At 34.1% G+C, this 23,105-nt stretch overlaps 1 protein-coding gene across 2 annotated transcripts in view; it reads right to left on the bottom strand.

Moving 5' to 3' along the window:
• Positions 1 to 23,105, bottom strand: part of pcdh9 (protocadherin 9) — a 1,048,626-nt gene that overhangs the window by 248,009 nt on the left and 777,512 nt on the right. The window contains exon 6 of one of the 2 annotated variants that reach the window (XM_031897111.1): positions 4,931 to 5,006. In XM_031897111.1, the coding sequence (XP_031752971.1) occupies positions 4,931 to 5,006 (76 nt within the window). Of the gene's footprint in view, positions 1 to 4,930; positions 5,133 to 23,105 lie in introns of both variants that reach the window. The other variant, XM_031897110.1, reaches the window with a different exon arrangement.

The following is a 23,105-nucleotide window of genomic DNA, read 5'->3' as shown; positions in this document are numbered from 1 at the left end:
AGGCCAATCATTAGAAGGTTGTAGTGGTCAATAAGTCACATGATAAAAGAGTAAATTACATTTTGGTGCCATCCTGCATGACGAATGGTGGTTTTTCAGGTGAAAGTGATGTGTGGAGGAGGAGAGGAGGGAAATTAAAGAAAATCTTCAATGCTCTGCTCTGGGCTTGGAAGAGAGAATAACAGAGTGATATAAAAAGAGTCAAGGACAAAGCCTGTAAGATTTAAATAACCATACATCTTGCACTACAGCCAGTTGTATGATATGTATGTATGTTATATAATACCATTTTTGACTAATGGAATGGCATTTTTGGATTGTGCAATAATAATCAAAGAGTAGGGAACCTAAATATTGAAGTATACAGGAAACCCACTCACACTGATCAATATTTGCTGTTTGATTCCCACGAATGCTCTGGAACTTGTGAAGCTTGCACACAAGAATTTCAATCACATGTACTGTACCAGTAATATGATGTGACAATAAAAGTGATTTGATTTGAACATAAATTGGGGTTGAAACTGTGGCAACCAATGCAGAGGCTAAAGAGAAGGAATTCAAACATTTGAAGGAGCTCTGAAAATTTGAAAGTACCCTGACTGGGCTTTAATAATAATAATAATAATAATAATAATAATAATAATTTATAAAATAATTCAAAGTCAGGCAAAAAGACCCGACCAACTCATACCAACAAATAGGAACATAGCAGGTGAAGCAACATAGTCATCCCATATAGTTACTTGGTTACATTGGGTTGAAAAAGTTCCATCAAGTTCAACCCTTCCAATTAAACCCAGCACACAAAAACATATACTGACCTATCTATACACTCACATACATAAACCATATACCAACATCAATAATAACTGTAGATTTTAGTATCACAATAGCCCTGGACACAATGCTTGCCCAAAAACTCACCCAAGCCCCTCTTAAAGGCATTAACAGAATCTGCCATCACAACATCACTAGGAAGGGCATTCCCTAACCTCACTGCCCTCACCGTGAAAAACCACCTACGTCACTTCAAATGGAAGCTCTGTTTCTCTAATCCAGTGGTTCTTATCCTAATGCCATAACACTTTAATACAGTTCCTCATGTTGTTGTGACCCCCAACCAGAAATTTATTCCTAAGACCATCGGAAATATGTGTTTTCCAATGGTCTTAGGCGACCCCTGGGAAAGGGGTCCCCAACCCACAGGTTGAGAACCACTGCTCTAATTTAAAGGGGTGGCCTCTGGTGCGCTGGGCGTTTTTATGGGAAGGAACATCCCCTATCTGTCTATTATACCCTCTAATGTACTTGTACAGAGTATCCATATCCCCTCACAATCACCTTTTTTTCAGAGAAAAGAACCCCAAACAAGTCTAACCTGTTGCTGGAACATCAGAAACACTTCAACAAACATCGCATTCCTGTGTTTTTTAAACCCAGCAATACCCCGAGATAGAAGTTGGTACACCCTACACCAAACCCAACACCAAAGCACAAGCAAAAATAATGTGGTCTATGCTGTCCAGTGTATTGAAGAGTGCTCAGACCTATAAATAACAAAACAAAACATAGAGAATGGCCCAACATAGGAGGGCTAACTCCTCTGGTCAAGATTCAGCAGTCTATCTACAGCTCAAGGAAAGGGGACACTCTTCTGAGGACAGTAATGTGCTTATTTTGGACCAAGAAGACAGATGGTTTGAAAGAGGTGTAAAAGAGGCCATTTATGCCAGGCTGGACAAACCCATTGTCAGCAATTTACAATGACATCTTTACCCCAGCAGATTAACACCTGCCTCAATGAGAATTATGGTACCATTGTGACTGGATCATATTTCTCACACCTTTGAATTTTGGTCAACACCTAAGTGAATAGGTTCAATGGAACTATTGTGACTGGATATTTAAATGCCGGGAAATTCCTTACCACTCATTTGAACTGAAGAAGCCACTCAGATGAGTGGTGAAACATTTTTAAGAAAACTGCAGTTGTTTTAGACTTAATTCCACTAGATACTGATTAGATAACTTGAATTATTTTTATCTATAAATTTTACAGTGTGTTGTAGATCTCTGTGATAAATGCTGACACACCATGTATTCATTTTTTCTATTCTGCCCAACACAATGATTGTCAACTATTTCAGTGTCTACATTTTTCATAACACTCACACTCCTCAGACCTAAATACAGCCTTGATTTTATTTAGTACTCCTCTGAGGCAAAGCATGTTGACATTGCACAAGACACAATACATTGCAGAGAGTTATCAAAATATTGATATAATGGTAAAAATCCTTTTTTAAAAGTATTGTCAACCATGGAAAAATGACTAATAAGGTTATAGATACATAGGCCATTTTGTGCATACTTGGATGCAAGGTTCTTTAATCTTACAAATGCACAGCATATTGTATGACATACATATGATCTTTAAGAAGTTCTTTACACACATATGATAAGAATATCTTCTTTTACAAAATGTATTCTAACAACATGTTTGGCACAGTGCATCTTCTAATGTAGAGGAGAAAAAACAAACTAATTACCAAACTAAAAACAATTACTACCTAAAAATAAATATCTTTGGAAAAATTAATAAATAAAATAATAATATTGGTTAAAATGAGAGAAGCATGTAACATTAAAATGTTGTGGTAACACCACTTATGCAAGAGTACAGAATGTTTATATAAGGATATACACTCTTAATACCATAATGTACCTGGAAAATGTAAGTGGGTTTAGAGGTTGCAAATATAAATAAAATATAAAGAACCCTAAAGGTCAGTTTCCATCTGTGTTGGAGAGAAAGATTTAGTATAGACAGGGGATCCATACATTCATACAGTGAAATGAGTTCTGCTCAAAATCTGATTACTGTCTGTCACATTTATTCATACTATTACATTATTTGTTGAAAAGATGTGGATGAAGCATGCTATTTTACTATGTTTATGCTTTTTAGAATCCTAGAAGAATAGATATAGGATAACTACTGTGCCTGCGTTTAGTAACCATATTAATTGTGTTTCAAATCTGACATAAGATTACAGAAATTAATTACTTAAAATATTATGTAACTTTGATATCAAGGTACAATATTTTATTTCAGTTGTTGCCTAACTCATGTTTTCAGCTATTAGTAGTGATGAGCAAATCTGTGCGCTAAACGGCAGTAAAATTTGCGAGATGGCTAAAAGCGGAAAAGTGTTGAGTGACTTTTTTGTTGCATGCGTCATTTTTTATGTGACCGCACACATTTTGTCGAATCAATTCGCCAAAATCTGTCAATTCACTGCGAATTCATGCCTGCCGAAAAAAAGTCGCTCATCCCTAGCTATAAGCAGTACAGACAGTCAAGCTTGTTCACAGATATTTATGTTAAGGTCAACTTAATAACAAAGATATGTAAAACCTCAATTCCCCATGGGATCACAGCAATTTGAGCTTAGCTGTCAAAGCAAAATGCAAAAGCTAATTGAATAAATATTTTGTTTTTGGATTTAGAATATATAGTTGGTATAGTTAACTCTGTGTAAAACATTGTCACACTTTTAAGATTAGACTTACTAAAAAGGGGCAAATTTCTTAAAATTTTAATTCATATTTATGCTGTGATTTGAGAAAATATGCGAGTTTTCGAAATTTGAATTTCCAAAATGTATCAATTAAAAAGAATATAATGAAAATTCAAATGAAAACTTTTGGCATCTAAAACCTGAAGTTATCGCTCTTTAAAAGTTTAATTTATTTAATGTGTGGAAGTGCTATTCAAATTCTTTTGGGAAGTAATGCAAATGGAGTTTTTTCCTTAATATGCTATTGGTATAGCAGAAAAAACACAATCCAAAAAGAACTCAATCAAGCTTATTACAGATTTCTTTTTGTAATTGAGTTTAACTTTTATGCTTGCATGCATAAACATTGGTTGAGCCTTATAGCCTACAGTAGGTACAGTGTTGCCAAAAAGGTTTCTTCTTTTTAAGTTGTGTCCTTGTGCATGTGTTCATAAATTTTTAGTGCAAAAACTGTACTGCATTGCGGTAAATAAAACATGGCGAAACGGGTCAAACTTGTTGCTTTGAACAGATTAATAAATGAAGCCAAATATTTACCTTACTGTGTAACTAAAAAGAGTCCCTGTAGCTAAAAAATATTTTTCTTTAAATAGATTTTCTATATTACATTTACAATTCCTTTTACACATATATTTACAGGTCCCTATACAGGGGGTGTGACCTGTTATCTTTCCATGATTTCGATAACGACACCTTAAGTTTACTAAAACAGTAAACATTAGATAAACCCAATGGGATTGTTTTGCCTTTAATAAAGATTATTTTTATCTTCTGGATCAAGTACAAGGTACTATATTATTATTATACAGAGAAAAAAATGTAATTATTTGATTAAAATGGAGTCTATGGGAGATGACCTTCCCGTAATTCCTATGCATGTACAATGGATGTAGGCCTTTAAGTAACACAATAAAAAGATTGACATTGTTTTGGAGCTGGGACTCCCAGTTACATTCTAAACTGCAGCTTGATTGCCAGAGTATTCTATGGGTACCACATATATATGGAAAAACTAGGTATTTGAACAAGAATCTATGTATTATCAAACACAAAAAACTTACGAGCCCGGCTAACTGCCTTGGCACATCAATCCCCATATTGGATAAACAACATTAAGTAATGCATACAGGGTGTTAGAAAACAGGTATAATTATTTCTACATATTAGTGCACCTCAGCAATCAATCAGAATTTTGTATTCATTGCTCCCAATGCAATGGCTGATAGGCTGCAGTTAGTTACCACTCCTGAGAAAAAAAGTTACTTCATATAAAAATTTAGATTAACACATTAAGCTGATTGTGCTATATTGGTTTAAATCTGAAAAAATGATTATATTTGACTCACCAGAGTTGGGGTCAGAGTTACCATCTGCTTCAGTCCTCTTGTCCGGGGAAGCTTGGTCATAGAATTCATCCTGTGGCTGAACCAGAGGAAGAGGGTGTGAGATCAGAGTTCCGCTACCCACAGGATCATGGTCTCCTAAACCACTGTCACTGCAGCTTTCTTGGGAACCATCAGGGAGGTGAAATGTAACACGGCGCTGGGACTACAAAGAAGGGCAAAGGAGGATACACTTGTTATTAGTCTACACCCTTCAGCCTGTAGTTTTCCTTATATAACTACTGAAGTGACAGTAACTCTCCTCCTTATTAGTTTATTTCCATCTTGCCCATTGCCTTCTTTTTTTTCATACATGTTACCTCAGTCCCCTATATTACTTTCTGAGACACTTTGGTTATGCACAAAAATGTATCTTACCTTTGAAATTGCTAAATCTCATTTTTAATAAATGTTACCTTCCCATGCTCCACCCTGTACATGGTTTGTACAGTTAAATGTAAAAGTTAGTCCACCCCTTGCAAAATGACAAATGTAGTTGGATTTGTAAGTGAAAAACAATACATAAAAAACACAAATACAAAAGTATCGCAGAACTGATAATTATATTGGCTAACAATAAAGATACATTGCAAGTTTTCAGAGCTCTAAGACTCCTTCGTCAGGCAAACTACAAATGAAAGCTGGAATGGCACAACATATATACTGTTAGATCAGAGAGAAGTGTTCATGAGCAATAAATTAGGAAGATACTGATAGATAACTTGTGAAGATAATAAAAGTAATTCATGTTTATTAGGATGGGTTGTAAATATGAATTAGTACAACCCATCCTAATAAACATTAATTACTTTTATTATCTTTGCAAGTTATCTCAATCTATCTGTTACTTCCTAATTTATTGTTTATGAACTTTTCTCTCTGATCAGTATATATATTGTGCCATTCCAGCCTTCATTTGCATTTTGCCTGAAGAAGGTGTCTTAGATCTCCTGAAAGCTTGCAATGTATCTTTATTGTTAGCCAACATAAGTATCATTTCTACAATACTGTTGTATTTGTTTTTTTTATTTATTACTGGCTAACATGGTACTACAGTTTTTGTGAAAAACATGAACACATTGAAGGTGTGGATCAGTGTGTTAAAAAACAACATATTTGCAAACGTTACAGCAGAGTTACATTTTATTTCCCAAACTTTAAAACAAAGGAACAAAGAAAAAAGTAATATGTAGACCCTGTGTGTTGACACCTTTCCACTTGATCAGTTATAAACACTGTTTTGCAAGGTTCCTTATTACCTTTTTAGGTAGCAATTAGGAGTTATTACCTTTTTCCTAGCAATTAGGAGTTGGAACCTGGTGACATTTTCAACTAAGCGAGGATTTGAAAATAAAGATAATTGATACCAACAAAGCAGGAGAGGGCTATAAAAAGCTGCAGAATCCTCCAATGGTATAATTTCCACTATCTGTAGTATCAATTAATGGCAGTTAAAGGAAACTGTGGAAGTCCATGTAAAACCTGGAAGGTGTTGGACCTGTAAAAAGGTTTGGCTAACACAGAGTGGTGTTGCACCAGTCCACCATCTAGATAAACCAGAGGCGTTTTGGAAACCAATGGTATGGTATGATGAAATAAAAGTGTAACTCTTTGGGCACAAGCTCAGCAGGTTTGGTTGGAGAATAAAAAGAGACATTTGATGAAAAAACACTTTGCCAACTGTTAAATGTAGGGTGTGTCCAATATATTTTAGGTTTGTGTGACTGTCAGTGGCACAGAATAGATTGTATGTGTAAATGGAAGAATGGATCCACTAATTATTAGCAAATTCTGGGTGCCAATGTAAAACAATCAGCCAAGAAGCTAAAGCTAAAAAGTGGATGGCTCCTACAAGACATTGATCCTTATAAAACCTTATAAGCCATCATGAACTTATTAAATAAAGGCATGCTGAAGGTTCTGGAATGGCCCTGACAATCCCACTCACTCAAACATCTTTGGGTAGATCTTTAATATGCAAGATAGCCAAAGAAGAACTCATAAATAGAAGTAATCTTCAAGGAAGAGTGGTCAAATATCTGTACAGATATCTGTAAGAGTTGAAAGAGTCTTAGCTAAATACAAATGGAATTTACAAGATGTAATCTGTTCCAAAACTATGAGGCTCATTTACGCCTTCAAGTGCAGTGAGCAAAGTACAATTTTGAGTGCAATTGCCATGTTTTTTCCCATAATGCACCATTTTTTCCCAGAATTCTGGTGTCATTGCAGATGCAAAGTGGCAATTTTGTGGTATTATGAAACAATATAAAATCTGTTGCCATTTTTAATTTTGTAATCTTCCACTATTTATCTTTTTGTTTAGCACCTCTCCAGTTTGGACTTTCAAACAATATAAATTAACAAATGATGGCCAATTAAAAAGTTGCTAAGAATAGGAAACACTCCACATTAAACTAATCAAATTATCAGTGATAGAGCTACAGATAATAGAGATATCAGAAGATATTTTATGGTGTATGGTTTTCTAAAATATATTTATATTAATATATTACGTGTCCTCTCTAAAAGCAAAGGGTTATAAAGCACAAAATACTACAAATGTTTTAGCTATACTACATTTTTAAAATATAAATATATTTTTTTATTCTTAAAAAAGTATTCAGCAGGCAAAATCAGTAAAACTGAACAAAAAAATCAAATGGATCTGACAATAAAATTTACTAACCAAACGAAGAATAACATTCATGAAACTATTTTGCTCTACTGGGTAAATGTATAACTAGATAAGTAAATTGGAAAGCAAGGGATACAACTTTAGTGCCTGAAAGTGCATTCAAGGTGTATTGAGATGATTAAAAAATGAAAGAAAAGAGGAAACAAATACAAAACCTGCCAGCTGGTGCAAAATTAATTCCGCTTTGGTTCACTTTAATTACTGGCATTTGATACATTTCAGCAGGCAAAAAACATAACCTTAAAAATATGGAGCAAATGTCAATTAATTCCGCTAGAGTATTTCTAAAGAATATTGACCTGTGAATGTTCTGACAGTAACAGGGTCATTTATATGTTTGACGAGCTTGACATAGAATCCAACCTAATTAATTTTTCTCTTTGTTGGTGTTTGGTATCTAAAATGGCTTGCCAGGCTGCATTGCTGCAGTGATAATATGCATCTGGTATTTTGTTCGCATTTTAAAATCTTTATTATTCATACAAAAAATAACCCTTTGTTAGTGTGCAGCAGAGCAGTTTCTGTGCAGACAGCAAATAATATGTATTATATGTACTAATCTAAAAAATGGTGTTATAAAATATTTTATATACAAAATGAATGAAAAGAGCCTAAATGCATTTTAAAGTCAGGAAAACTATCAATTAAAATTGGAAAAGGACTTTACACATACAATCTGTTCTGAGCATGCTTAGCCCATGTATTTACCTAACCTCTTATAGCACATTCAGTAGCAGGCCAAGCCTGCTAGGAGCCCTAGGCAACCCATAAGGCCAAAACACTCCATCTGGCCATCTACCCCTGGGAGAGCGTGCGAGTGCATGTGTGCAATGCACATACACACTGATGACTGGGGAGGTGGATTTGAGGATTTAACATGTCAGCTGCAGGACTTCCGTGGAATATAGTAAAGCAAAATGATGTATGTGACCAGGACCTCCAAATGATTTACCCTAGGTATGTGCCTTTTCTGCCAACCCCTAGCACCTTGGGTTTTAATAAGTTGCTATAGTTCTAGTTTAGAAACATACATGTTTGGAGGAAGTGGTTTTACTGGTATATCTGCATTTTATCCAGATGTCTTAATGTGTTGCACCCTATTTAAACAGATCATTATTTAACAGTTTTCCATTAAAATTAATACAGAGTCTTGTTATGCCATGTGATGCAAATACAAATATTGTTCCATCTGCGTGTTGTGGGTTAGAGGTAGCTTGCTCCCCTATTTGCTGATGTCTGCCACAGGCAGGAAAGCATTTTAATTAAACCTGCTGAAGTGATGCTGTGAAATCCAGGTGATGGCTGGGTGAAAGGAGGGCCTAGGCTGTGCCTGATTTTGGTGCCTTAACTGGAGGGAGGGCAAACAGAGCCTATAATGGATATCTTCCAGAGACAGAGAAACTGTCCAAGAGTGCAAGGAGAGTGCTGCCCTTGCTAAGCTTGGTTGGGAGACCATGTTAACTAAAAGGCTTCCACAAATGCTCTATGGTCAAAAGTGTCAGTGCTCTATAGTTGCACATATATTTTATCCAGAGTTATATTGTGTGATGTTTACAACAAGGGGAATCTAAACTCAAAAAGTAATTGGTGTAAATGTATTTGAGTGGTCCTTTGAGCAATTTTGCAGTTTACATAAATTGTATTCTTTTTGAGATATTTTTAGTTTTATACAGTTTTAGACTGCTAATAGAAGGCTTAGTTTAACAGATCTTTTTGAAGGCCCAGAGTGTCAGCAACTCTCACTTTCTATGCACTTTCTGTATCCAGATAACCCTCAAGTTGTGTCTCGGTTGTGCCTAAAGCTAAAAATAGAGAATTAATGTAATTTGTAAAATGTGCAAAAAAGAACTGCCTTAAGTTTTCCCACTCATCCCAGCTTCTTCTTCTTCTACTATGCATACTAAGGGGCACATTTACTATGGGTCGAATCCGAGTCCGAATGGAAAAAATTCGGATTGGAAACGAACGTTTTGCGATTTTTTCGTATTTTTTGCGATTTTTTCGGCGCCTTTACGACTTTTCGGAAATTATCGCGACTTTTTCGTTACCAATACGATTTGCGCGAAAAAACGCGAGTTTTTTGTAGCCATTCCGAAAGTTGCGATTTTTTCGTAGCGTTAAAACTTGCGCGAAAATTGCGCTTTTTTTGGTAGCGCTAAAACTTAAAAGGCGCAATGTTTTGCGCAAGTTTTAACACTACGAAAAAATCTCAACTTTTTGCGCAAGTTTTAACGCTACGAAAAAATCGCAACTTTCGGAATGGCTACGAAAAACTCGCGTTTTTCCGCAAAAATCGTATTGGTAACGAAAAAGTCGCGATAATTTTCCGAAAAAAACGCAAAATACCGATCATTACGAAAAAAACGCAATCGGACGCATTCGGCCCGTTCGTGAGTAAGTAAATGGGCCCCTAAAGATAGCTAAAAAGTCATCAGACAAATAAGAAAAAGAAAAAAGCAACAATGGTGGTTAAATAGATAGGCTAGCACCAAATGCCCTTTTTTAAAAGAAATAAAAATCTCTACGTTTTCAGTATATAACAAACTTTGCAAATAAAATCCTGCTTTTTAACATTTCTGAAGAGCTTTGTTTATACTTTTTAGTGCACTAACACCCAGACAATCTTTATGTCTCTCTATGTATACATACTTTATATAAGATAGATAGATAGATAGATAGAATCATTTATTATCTACTTTAATGCAATTAGATGAATCAAAAGTGCCTTAGATCACATGCCAAGTCTGATACAATTCAGCAGTTCTAAGAATATTATCATTTTAAACTACAGCCAAATAACCATGCTCATGAATTCTACAGAGTACAGACAAATACCATAAGTAATGAAGAGAATGTGAAAATAGTAATAAAAAAGTATATTTCTTCTTTTTATAAGTAATTATGGTCACTGAATGAATCACATACATAAAACTTCACAAAATAAAAACAAAGTAATGCCCCTAAACTAAAAATAAATAAATAATATAGAAATGGCAGATTGTGGCAATCAATGCAAGTTTAGGACAAATGATGTCTTCTCAAAAGAAGGCTGAAAACCAGTCTTGCACCACTGATCTCATTATTATGATAAATATATTCACTGATTATGTTGATATTGTGATTATATCATTGCAGAGAAAACAAGAATAGTGGCTGGTAAGTAAATGACTCCCAAATATTACAGCAAGAATAATACTTGATTCTCCCTATATAATATTACTTTTTAATGATCATACTAAATCTTGTCAATTATTTAATTTGCAATCTTGTTTTTTTTAGGTTGAAGGAAAGTGCAAACAGCCCAGAAGTCTGCACATAAATATACAATAGATTGAAAATTACTGCAATTCACATTCAATCAATATCCATCCAAAAAATGCATCCTGTGTTTAATTCATTGTATTTGGACTAGGACTTTTTTTTTACAGTATTATATATTATATATAGTAATATATTTTTTACTCTATTTGGAGAGGCACATCTGCCTTAGAATTATTATGAGTATGCAACCTCATTATTTAAATTATACTCATGATACCCTTCTAATAACCCCTATAATTCATAGTCTATTCTGAAGTAAAGTCCTGTTATTTCATACAGCTTTTGTAAAGGCAATTTCCAGTCTGCCTCTGATCAGCTACAGAAGGTTGAATCTGACCCCCTTTTACAGGCAAAATGTAAAGGTATTTTAACTTTCCCTAGGATTCCCAAGTCTGCATAGTAAAATGCATGCTGCCCAAGCACACACTTCTATTCTATTTCTGTTCATCTTTTATTTATCCTTGATATTATGTGGGTGATTTAGTGCTATATTAAACAGGATTAAATCAGTCTGTAAATTGACTAGTAATTTTGGAACATCCCTGAGAGCCATTGGTATCATCCTGTGAATCTAATATAGTATGAATCTAGTATAGTATGAATCTAACATATTTCCATATAGAAACCCACCCTTGATGTATTTTCTGACCATGAGATGGGCCTAGAACCCAACATTACTCTCATTACACCCTTATCTAACCATAAGCCCCACTGAATTTGCGTAACTCTAAAGAAAGCTTTTGTTATACCCTTTTTATGACTGTAAATAAGAAATTATGCACATTTCCACACACATACTGTTGTACTGTATTTATTGATTTATCAGTCACAATTCTTCATCACAGATCAGAGTGTTCTGCAAAGCAATATATCAGTATCACATATTTCTGAAGCTATTCTACCTAGTGTATTGGTGGGGTATTGGTGACTGTTGCAAATGAAATGCATGGCATAAAAAAAACATGAAACTAAGTGCCTCAGAATATTGTAATGATTAAGGATAGCTTACTACTACAGTAAGAATACTTCATTACACAGACCATAATTCCAGTGCAAACTAAAAACACAGGAATCATATATCCATATTGTATCCATACAAAATATAAAAATAACCATGCTAATTCTGTGTTTTAGCCAATGAATCACCAATAACCATGACAGTTTAAATAGAGCATGTTTCTTTGTTTTTCTGTAATATATATTGTAACTGAAAATGGTATGCTGTTTTACTGTTCTACCATTGTTTTGTCTCTTTCTGTTCCGTTCTTTGCAGGTTATACAAGTATGGGATTTGTTATCCAGAGTGCTCGGGACTAGGGGTTTTCCAGATAAGGGATCTTTCTGTAATTTGGATCTCCATACTGTAAGTCTACTGAAAAATGATTTAAACATTACATAAACCCAAAAGGATTGTTTTGCCTCCAGTTAGAATGTATTATATCTCAGTTGGGATCAAGTACAAGGCCCATGTACATTTTATTATTGCAGAGATTTTTTTTTTTTTTAATTTGAATTATTTGATTAAAATGAAGTCTATGGAAGGTGGTCATCCAGTAATTTTGAGCTTTCTGGATAAAGGATTTCCAGATGAAGGCTCACATAGCATATATGATTTATTGATATAACTTTCAATAAAGAAAAGCATTATATATGATAAGTGGTATTTTTGACGTTACTTAAATCTAATATAAAATATGGGCTGTATGTGGAAACACTAACCAAAGGCATATTTAGGGTATTATCATAAAAAAAAACAACATGTATTAGCATTGCATTAATTAAAATGGTTCTCAGTTACTTGTTTATTTTTGGCATTTTAAGAATAAACATTTCAGTTTTTGTGAGATAATTGTTGTTAATTTTTTTTTTCATTTAATGATATAAGAACACTGTCAAATCTGAAAAATGCTACTTTTGCCCTACATGAATATGCTGCTCCTTTTTTCTTCTTCTATCAGCAAAAAAATAGTTTAAGGTGTTATATAGGAAATATAATTAGAAATACATATATAAACAATGCATCTAATTAGCAATATACAGGGGATGATTTGTCAACTGTTAGTAAAATAATTGGTGAATCCTTTCTTCCTGTGTATGATTTGCATTGGGAAGAAAGGACTTGAATAGGTGGTATTGCTTAGTGCTGATCAGGCCTAAACACTCATTCATAGAGGAGAATAGCATTCGATTACATACTGTATCCATTTTAGGACATCCTAACAGAATTTAACAGTGCACTCTTTGCTCTTCGCCCTACACCAGTCAACTTGCATGTCTACTCTTAAATTTTTTGCCACTCTCACCATATAATGTGATCTTAACTGGTTCTTATTCCCCTTTGCCTTCCTCCTCCCTGTACTGTTTCCAAAATAAGTCCTCCTCACAGCAACATACTACATTAAGGGGTATATTTATTATGCTGTGTACAAAGTGGAGTAAAGCATTACCGGGGGTGTTGCCCAGGGCAACCAATCAGCAATTAGATTTCAACAGTTAGAAAATCAAAGGAAAGAATCTGATTGGCTGCTACATCACTGGTAATGTGTCACTCCACTTTTTACAAAGCATGATAAATATACCCCTAGATCTCATATGTCATATCAGCCCCCCTCTATCCTTTACTTGTTGTATGTGTCAGCTTTCATTTGTTCTTAATTATGCTACCCCTCCCCTATACTTGCTTCTGTGCCCATAGTCCTTCTAACTCCAGTGGTTTTCTCTGTATGTACACAGCACTCCTGCAGTGAAATTGAAGTGCTGTATAGGTTAACACCCTGTAAAATTGAATTCACTCAAATGGAACAAACAAATGTTTCAATGTGTTAATAAAGTTAAATGTTCCATTGTTTTGATAAACTGTAAAATAGCCAAAAATTAAATCCTACTGAGTACTCCAGTTGCCAGGGTATAGCATGGGATTAATTGGGTAGACAAATTATTGGGTGGGGTAGTCATGAACCAGCTGTCTTGGTACCTCTTATTACTATAGGGATGCACTGCATCAAGGATTCAGCAGGTTCAGGAGCCTGTTCCTTTCCTGTTCCTGTTTATTGAACTCAGGTAGTTCATGGGAGGTGCTGTTTTGGAACTTGTAATAACCAATAATACATAATGTATTTACAGCACTAGAGCAAGCGAACATTTAGGGAATAGTGATCATAACAAGGTCTTCTTTGAGATTATGTTTTAGAGACAACTGTATAAGGGAGTGACTAAGCCAAAACATTTTTGACATTTAAGGCATTTCTGCAACATACTGTATTAACTGGGAAATGCCTTTGACAGGGTTAAACACAGAAGTCAATGGAACTTCTTGAAAATGTTACTAAATACACAGGTCTCTATACTCCCCTTGTAAGCAAGAAAAGCCTTTATAGTTTCATAGAAAGGTTAACACTGAGGTTGCAAGAGAGAAATGTTAGCTGAGTCATCTAAAACTTGTTTTATTAGGTACAAGGAGGCCAATAATACAAAAGGAAGCAAGAAATTAAGCATAGAGGTAGAACCCTAAATGGAATTAAAAAAAAAAAAAAAAAAGTAACCCTGTTGCGGCCAGTTACTTAACTGAACTCAACTTAATTGAAACAGTCATGTGTCTCTGTGGCATTATTGCATCATAATGTATATAGCTGGGGACACTAGATCAGGGGTCTCAAACTCACGGCCCGCGGCCCATTTGCGGCCCTCGGTACAGTATTTTGTGGCCCGCACCAACGACTTCTCAAAAGCAATGAATGGATCGCGATTTTTATTGCGATTCAAGGGATAATGCAAGGCACGGCGGGCGGGAACTGCTGATTACGTTATGCCATCATAACAGTTATTATGGGAAAACGTTCTGTGTGCACAATTAGCTGCTAAACCTTCAATGTATGGTTTTGGAAGCCTTCCACAGGACTCAATGGCACTCTACAGATCCAACCTGGCCAAAAGATAGTCACGATACCAAAGCTTGAATTCCAAAATGGTCGTAGGCCAAACATGACTTTTTAGTGGAAGTTAACAAAAACCACAAAAAAGTAGTGGAATTTTAACAAAATTATCCTGGACATTACAAAAAGTTCTATAAGCTAAAAAAAAAATAAGATTTTTTTTTTCAAAAAAACGTAATCGTGGTTTAATAAATGGGCCCCAAACTGTAATATATGTAATATATTCAAATACCAATTGAACAAGTTAAAATTGTCCTTGATTTATATTTTTGTTAAATTGACTTCAATTCTCCACAAAAATTACTTATATATAAAAAAAAGTTTGAAAACACTGAAAGGAAACTGTAAAATATATGTAAAACACCGTGAAACAATAGAGCTAAATTGTTTATGGTTACAGTATTTGATTTGACAATATGCAGTGAATGAAATCTAAAGAATAATTATTAAACTATTAACTATAGCTATATAATATATATCTTAAAAGTTCAAAAACAATGATTTCAACCATCATATCATTTTCTTAACCTTACATATTTTTAAATATCTAGTATAAATAAATTTAAAGCAACTGGACTTGTTAAGTAATCATTGAAGACGTTTCACTACTCATCCGAGCAGCTTCTTCAGTTCAACTGACTGGTATGGGAAGTCCTCAGCATATATACTCTTCCACTAATCCAATCACAATGGCACTTTGTAACTCTTGTGCTTTAAATTTATTTATACTAGATATACCATGACCTGAATGAATGAAAATCTTCATAGACATATTTTTAAATACTACTATTGATACATATTATTGATTTTACATTAGTAGTGAGGATGGATTCTTTATAAATGAATATTTTCATGTAATGATGACATGTATTATCAGATTATAATCTAACAATAGCTACAAAATGGCTTTATTTCTCCAAATGACATTGTTCTTGGTTACTAGCCTGGAAACCAAAATAACATTGTATCGTGTTGGTTATATTTCCACTAGAAAATGAACTATACTATTTTTCTATACATTACAATGCATGAAGAAAATATTAATGGTGTGATTTATCATGGTTTAGCTTCTTATTATTATTGTCAGTGAAGCAATAACCAACGTTTTTGAAGAATCCTTTATGGAAGATTTATCATTATATGGTGTTATAAAATAAAGATGTGACCTTGCTTCTCTTGGAATGTGGTATTGCATTTCATGCCCTAATCCCTTTATACTCTTTAGCTGTATATACTTCCCTAAAAGGATAAGCCATTTTATACTATGTTCACACTTTAACAAAAATACAATTTAAAGTTTTACTATAAACCAAGTTGTGCTTCCAATCATAAACATAGCTTATCAATACCCTACCATGGTTACATTTTAGCAAAATATGAAATAAATGTTTCTTTAGGAATTCAGAAGTACATTGTGTGACCATTAGTGAAATAAAATATTAAAAAAAGTTTACACTCGAAAGCAAAAGTAAAGAGTAGTGATCAGTAAATCTGTCCCATTTCACTGAAAACTTTGCAATTCTTTCAAAAGATTCGTGAAGCAGGCATACATTTAAAAATTGTCACTGTCATCTTTTAGTCACAGGCAACAAAAAAATCCTTCAATGGTGAAACGGGGAAATCCACCACGGATCCATGTCTGGCGAAAAATTTCATCATCACTAAAAATGAGGGATGCTAATTCTTCAATGTAAATCAAGTAAAAACATTAGATGGAAGTACACAGTGTTTAAAAAAATATTTATTAAAGAGAAGGAAAGGTGTTAATCACTGGCAAAATGTTAGGAACACCCCCAGGTTTGTCACCCCCCTCCCTTATGATTAAACCTTTCCCTCTTCATTAAATTACATAGTGGCAGAAGGAACATGTACAGAAGCAAAACATGTGTTTATGCATTAATTTATTTATTTTCTTTCTGCCTAAATTTTTCATTAGTAAATAGCAAATTTATCAAGGTGAGTTTTATCTTATGCCATCTGAACGCCCCATTTGATGCTGTTACTTCTGGTGGAAGTCACTCTAAGAAAAAAATCTATAATAAATTAAGCCATTTTTTATGCTGCAAAGCCTGGCAACGTGTGGTGAATTTTGTCTCCAGTTTTTACACCGCATAATAGATCTGCCCCTTAGGGTTTACCTTGATCCCGATGTGTTGATCTAAAGTAAAGAGAATCATTTCAAAATTACAAAAATGAATTTGAATTTTTAATTATCTTTTTGTAGTGTCAATTTTCTATTTCATGCCATATTATCATAAGCAAAAATTTGCTAAATACGGCCTATTTACTTCCACAATCTTTCCATATTTTAAAACTTGTTTTTACTGATGTGCAGTACAAATCTCCAGTAACCTGTTTACAATAGACTTTCTTTGAATCATTATCACAAAAAATAAAAGTTTATTTTATTTTGTTCAGCATTCAAATCTACAAAAGAAATGTTGCGTCTTCTTACTTATACCATTATTATATTATTATACCATTAAACAAATAATAATTATATTCTTTGATCTACATGCCCCTAGATGGGATATCTAAGTTGTTCTTTATGTCAAATTCAAATAAATGAGTTAAAAAATTATTTTGCATGTGTGGATATTTAATTGCACAGATAAATAACCAAAAGAGACACACCGACTTTAGATTTGGTCCAAAATGACCCATTTCTCTCTTCTCCTTAATGTAGTTCTTGCCTGATGATCACCAGCACAGGGCCCTGTGAGACTCTTTATCCACAAGACATTTAGATTTATATTGCAACAATTAATCAGAGACTTTCTGCTGATTTAACTGCTAGAAATGATCTCTTCTGTTTATATCCTATTATAAGGATCATTACAAAATTGAAAAACAATTAACACTGGGTTTAATGCCTGAATGCCATATAGCTAAAGTAATTGTACTTAAGGTCTACTAACTTTTTAATCAGGCATTTGGTTGCAAGCTGCTTAAGACTGATTCAGTAAGAAGTTCAAATAAAATCTAAGAGATTTTATGTGTGCTAGAAAACAAATTAGTTAAATGAATTGACAGAATTATAGAAGGTAACATACAAAATTACATATGGGTTATTTTCTAGAGAAACCACAAAGCTTGTTGTTAGAGGATACCAAAGCACAATAGATACAAAAAGTCATTAAAGCAAATATTTTCTGTATAGAAATATGAATTTAACTAAATGTCACCAATTAAGATATGTGGGGTTAGTTATAATATTTTATGAAAATGAAAAAACCCATGTTTGTAGTGAAATGCATAGCTTGGAGGCACAATATTAAGTTTGCCTATTATTTTCTATGTAAAGTTAAACAACTGTATTCCATCTAGTAATACTGTTTCCCACCAGCAGAATTCTAGGGGAAGGAGATGAAAAGTTTAGAATAAAAGATGCATAGATAAGGGGTGAGAGTGAAAAGCCGCAGTATACCAAGAAAACCACGCACCTGATTGCTTTGTGGGTATTCTGTGGGTACCTGCAGGAAACCAACCCACTGCAGGTCTCTTCATTAGATAGCTTAAAAAACGAGTTATTGAAAATAGCTCTTAGTACAATGCTGACCTGGTTGAATGAAGGTTTGCAAAGTTTTAGCTCATTTGTTTATTAGCAAGGGGTTCATTTACACCTTACCAGAGCTTTAGATGGGTTTGACAGTTTTAAAAGCACTCATTATCCATAAACTTGGCCAAAACACCCCACCCCTTCTATTCATAATAAGTAGTGAAAGTATTAAGGATGCGCTAAAGGCCTAGCATTTACGGTAGTGGTATGAGATGAAGGCAGTTATGGTATTTTCCCTGCATATTAAATTTGTGTGGAGAACTCCATGCAAAAAACTCCAAGCAGAAGACTGATTTAACCTGCAGGTGCTTCACTTTCTACACCAAAAGTTGAACCCCCAGGGCTCATTCTTCTTGTCCACAATCATAACCAATATTTTTGTAATTATTTGTATTTCTAGAGTCCTGCAATGACACTATAACATATTGTTTACATCACTCATTCATGTTATACATGTTTTTTTCTTCAATTATATGGGTATGGTATTCTGTGATGTCTTTTGCAAGTATAAATTATTTGTGAGTTGAATGTGCTGTAAATGGTTACCTTGGCAGCACATATCCCTTTCACCTGCAGCTGCATTCAGGACTATTTTGTTCCTTTATATTACAATAGCTGTTTCAATGATAAATTCAGTACATGATAATATTTGAATAAGGAAAGCATAACTAGGTGCACAAACTTTACTGCATCTTTTCTTTTTTTAATAACATAATGGAGCACAACATTTATGGGTCACCACCCTTATTGAAATGCATGTGTTACACTGTTCCCCAGCAAAAACTTCTCTGCATTTATCAAAGTGCATGTATGCATCTGGTTGGTTATACTTTTCTGATAGTTAACTGTGTACAGGCAAGCTGCTTGAAAGAGCAGCAGGCCAGTACAAGTTCTAACAGCATATATCAATAGTTGTGAAAAATATCAGATTTAAGCAATGTTGTGAATTATAGCCTTTCATAAGACAATCATTTAAGCCCTTTGAGATTCGACCTGTATAATGCGCAATCTTGGTTCTTTCACACTAATAAAATAGAGAGCTGGCAGGTCATACGTTCAAGAATGGATGATGGCCCTTTCTTTGAAAATAAAGAAAAAGGTATAGAAATAAGGCAAGGCAATTGAAATTGCAATAGCACATTGCATTTCCTAGCTTCTAAGCTGCAGGCTGGTTAGTTTTTAATACAGGTTTAAACAGTTTTATTTTCCAGAATACTTTCTTAAGATTCTGTGCACCATAACAGTTAAGGATTGTTGTTAAAATAACTACATACATACAAAACACTTCTTAAATATCTGTAGATTCTTTTTGTAGCAGTGACATATGCATTATCATTATTATATTACACATATTTATAAAGCACCAACTTCAGACCTGTACAACAATAGGTGTATTTACATGCTAGACCTACAGATTACACACAAATATTGACTGATACAAGCGGTTAAGAGGGGCCTTATTAATATAGCTTACTATGTAAAAGAGAAGGAAGTATGAGACACAAGTTATGAGGATTGGAAAGATCAGGAGCATTGCAATTAGCAGGTAGCAGTGACATATAGTCTATAATGATAGAATGTTAGGCTAGAAGAGGCTCTGTAAAATATATGTTTTAAGAGATTGTTGAAAGGCAGTGTTATGTCTCCAGCACTGTTTAATTGCACCACCTAATGCTATATTTAAAGATTACATGTATTGCTTTGAGAAATCTCTTTCCTGGGTCACTATACTTTACCATGTTACCATATGTAAATCCAAGTAATCAGTATTAGCAATGAGTGAAATCATTTGCAAGGCATGGACTCACTGCGAATTTCCGTATTTTAGCCTTTGGGAAAATTTGGTGCGTGTCAGAAATTTGTTGCCCGCATAAAATACAATTGCGCATGCAACTTTTTTTTTTCACATACAACATTTTCGGCGAAACAGGACAGATTTGCTCATCACTAATCAGTATAGCTGCCTGCTTTACACTTTTCACAGCCAGAAAACCCAATCTGCAGCAATCATACCCCATCCATCCCTGTGATAGCATCACTAATAAGTATAATCTATTCCCTGCTATGGTTTTCCAATATAAATAGATATTTTGCTTATGTGCCTCTCATATTTATGCATGCTATTGCTCATAAAGTTTAATATACTTTGCTATGCTATGTTAGGCTGTGTAGTAAGCACTGCCATATTTTCACATTTTCATGAAAGTAGTTAAGCTGCATGTCAAACTACATACTCTCTCTCATAGGTAGTATGTCATAGTGAGTGTTATTTTGAGACAACTTGCAATTGGTCTTCATTTTTTTGTTATTTGTGGTTTTCAAATTATTTAGCTTCAGCTTTCCAGTTTTTTGAGTTTTAGCAGCTATCTGGTTGCTAGGAACCAAAATAATTTAGACTTAATTTGTTCTTTATAAGGGCCTTAACTGCAGAATTGTTTATATTAGAAATTTTACAAGATTTTGTACAATAAATACACTACACCATGCTAGATGGTAAATGACAGATAAACAATAATTTCAAACAGGCAAATGGAACTCAGAAACAGGTGAGAGCTTGTGGAATAAAACTTAATAACATTCATATTTTTTTCTTTTTCGCAAGTCATATTTTTTAGCACTAATAATTGTGTATTTTACTAATTACATGAAAACCCAATTTTTCACAATTTATCAACTGTACAAACCACGAAAACCACAAATAAGAACTATGGCATCTAAAAGCTGTCAAGGCCATGTAGAAGTCAATGGAAGCTGTCCTAGGCAAATTGTAACCATCTTTATTTCATTTGTGGTTTAAAGGTTTTCATGGGGTTTTTTTTGCTTGTAAACGCACAAAACGTCTTACCAAAGCGAGGATTTTAGGGTTTTTGTATTGTTATTCATACGGTTTGTGTTTTTTATAAAAGTTAAAATTTGTGCTTTTTTAATTGTGAGAAAAATTCATGAAAATTAAGCAAATTCAAATTGTAATAAATATGCGTGTGTCTGATGTACTTTCCAGTCTTAAATAATATTTTTCATTTTCAGTTTTTATTTAATAGTTCCTACCATTGCTTTCATTCAAATTATTAGCTACTTCATATGGTTATTTTCATCTGCCAAATCTTATGACGGTGATTTGCTTCGCAAAATATCAAGTTCATTACAAACAGTATTAGACAGTTGATCATCAGTGTAATGTTGTGGATTAAACATTACTTTTATCCCTTATGTCTGCCATTTTTAATATCTTTTTGAGGTTGGATTTGTGATTATGTATGTATGTATGTATATCTTTATTTATAAAGTGCTACTTATGTACGCAGCGCTGTACAGTAGAATACATTAATACAAACGGGGTTATTAAGACAATAGATAAATACAAAGTATTACAATAAAGACAAATAAATAAAAGATACAGTTGCGATAAGAGTCAAAAACACAAGGATGGAGGTCCCTGCCCCGTAGAGCTTACAATCTATATCTATATATATTATGGATTTTTTACCAATATTACGGACTGCTGTATATATGGAAAAGGTTGAATTAGAACACTTTTTTTGCAGAAAAACCTACTGACAGCATTTATTTCTAAAACTTCAAGCAGTCCCATATATCCCCTGAAATAAGTGTGTGTAGGGGCCAAGGCACAATATTTCAACATGAGTTCATCATGCTTGACAAGGGGACTTCTCAATTGACCCTTCACCTTAAGCCAACTCACTGAACCCCCTTGTCACATACCTTAATGAAACACCAGGATACAGAGATGGAGTAAAATAGCCACAGCATTTATTCACATTTAATCAAATAATAGTACCTTGCCAGCCTAACCCAAGGTAATATTTTAAAGCCAGAATTCCAGAACAGATCGCTACTATGCTCTGTCGTTCCTCACTGAAGGCTTGAATTTTACTTCCATAGTTGCCATTTGAGATCAGGACTATGTCATAATATCCACCATATTAGACTGCCACTACCTACAGAGATGATGGCCCCACACTATTGGAACTCTAGATCTGCCATATTTCTGGTTTCAAATGAGGGGTGAGCGTGTTCTAATGGTTCCTGCCAGAAGCATAGTAGGAGGGAGATAGCCAACCATAGCCCTGCAGTCACACAAGCAAAGAAAAGCTCAAGTTCCTTATCATGTCAGCCTAGCTGCTGATTGGTCCATATCCTACAGTGCAGTGTGTTGAGTACTGCAGGCTCCTCTGCACAGCCTGGGAAAGGAGGAAGCAGTAAAAGGAACAGATGGCAGGGTCTAGTAGTATATTTACAGAATTTTTTAATAACTCAACCCAAAACACAATTTTTTAAGCATATTCCTTTTTTTCCTATTTAGAAAAGTATAATGCGCAAGTACATTCTTGTTATATGCCTTCTTTAATATACATTGCATACCAAGAAATATATTTCTTTTCACTTAACATCAAAATTTTCCTTAAGCAGACACAAACTATTCATAGATTAAATGACAAGTACATCAACAAGCCTGTATTTTACATGTGTTTTAATTATGTAATGCATTTCATTTCAGTTTAAATCAATAGGCCCGTGGCCATTCTGGCACAGATTATGAATTTGTTAGTTGAATGGATGCATTTTAATATGTCATTGACAAGGAGACTTTGCTTAAAAAGCCTGAAA

The sequence above is a fragment of the Xenopus tropicalis genome, chromosome 2, assembly GCF_000004195.4.
Source record: "Xenopus tropicalis strain Nigerian chromosome 2, UCB_Xtro_10.0, whole genome shotgun sequence".
NCBI lineage: Eukaryota > Metazoa > Chordata > Amphibia > Anura > Pipidae > Xenopus > Xenopus tropicalis.
Note: the sequence above shows the minus strand (reverse complement) of the source record. Positions and strands in the feature narration are given on the sequence as shown.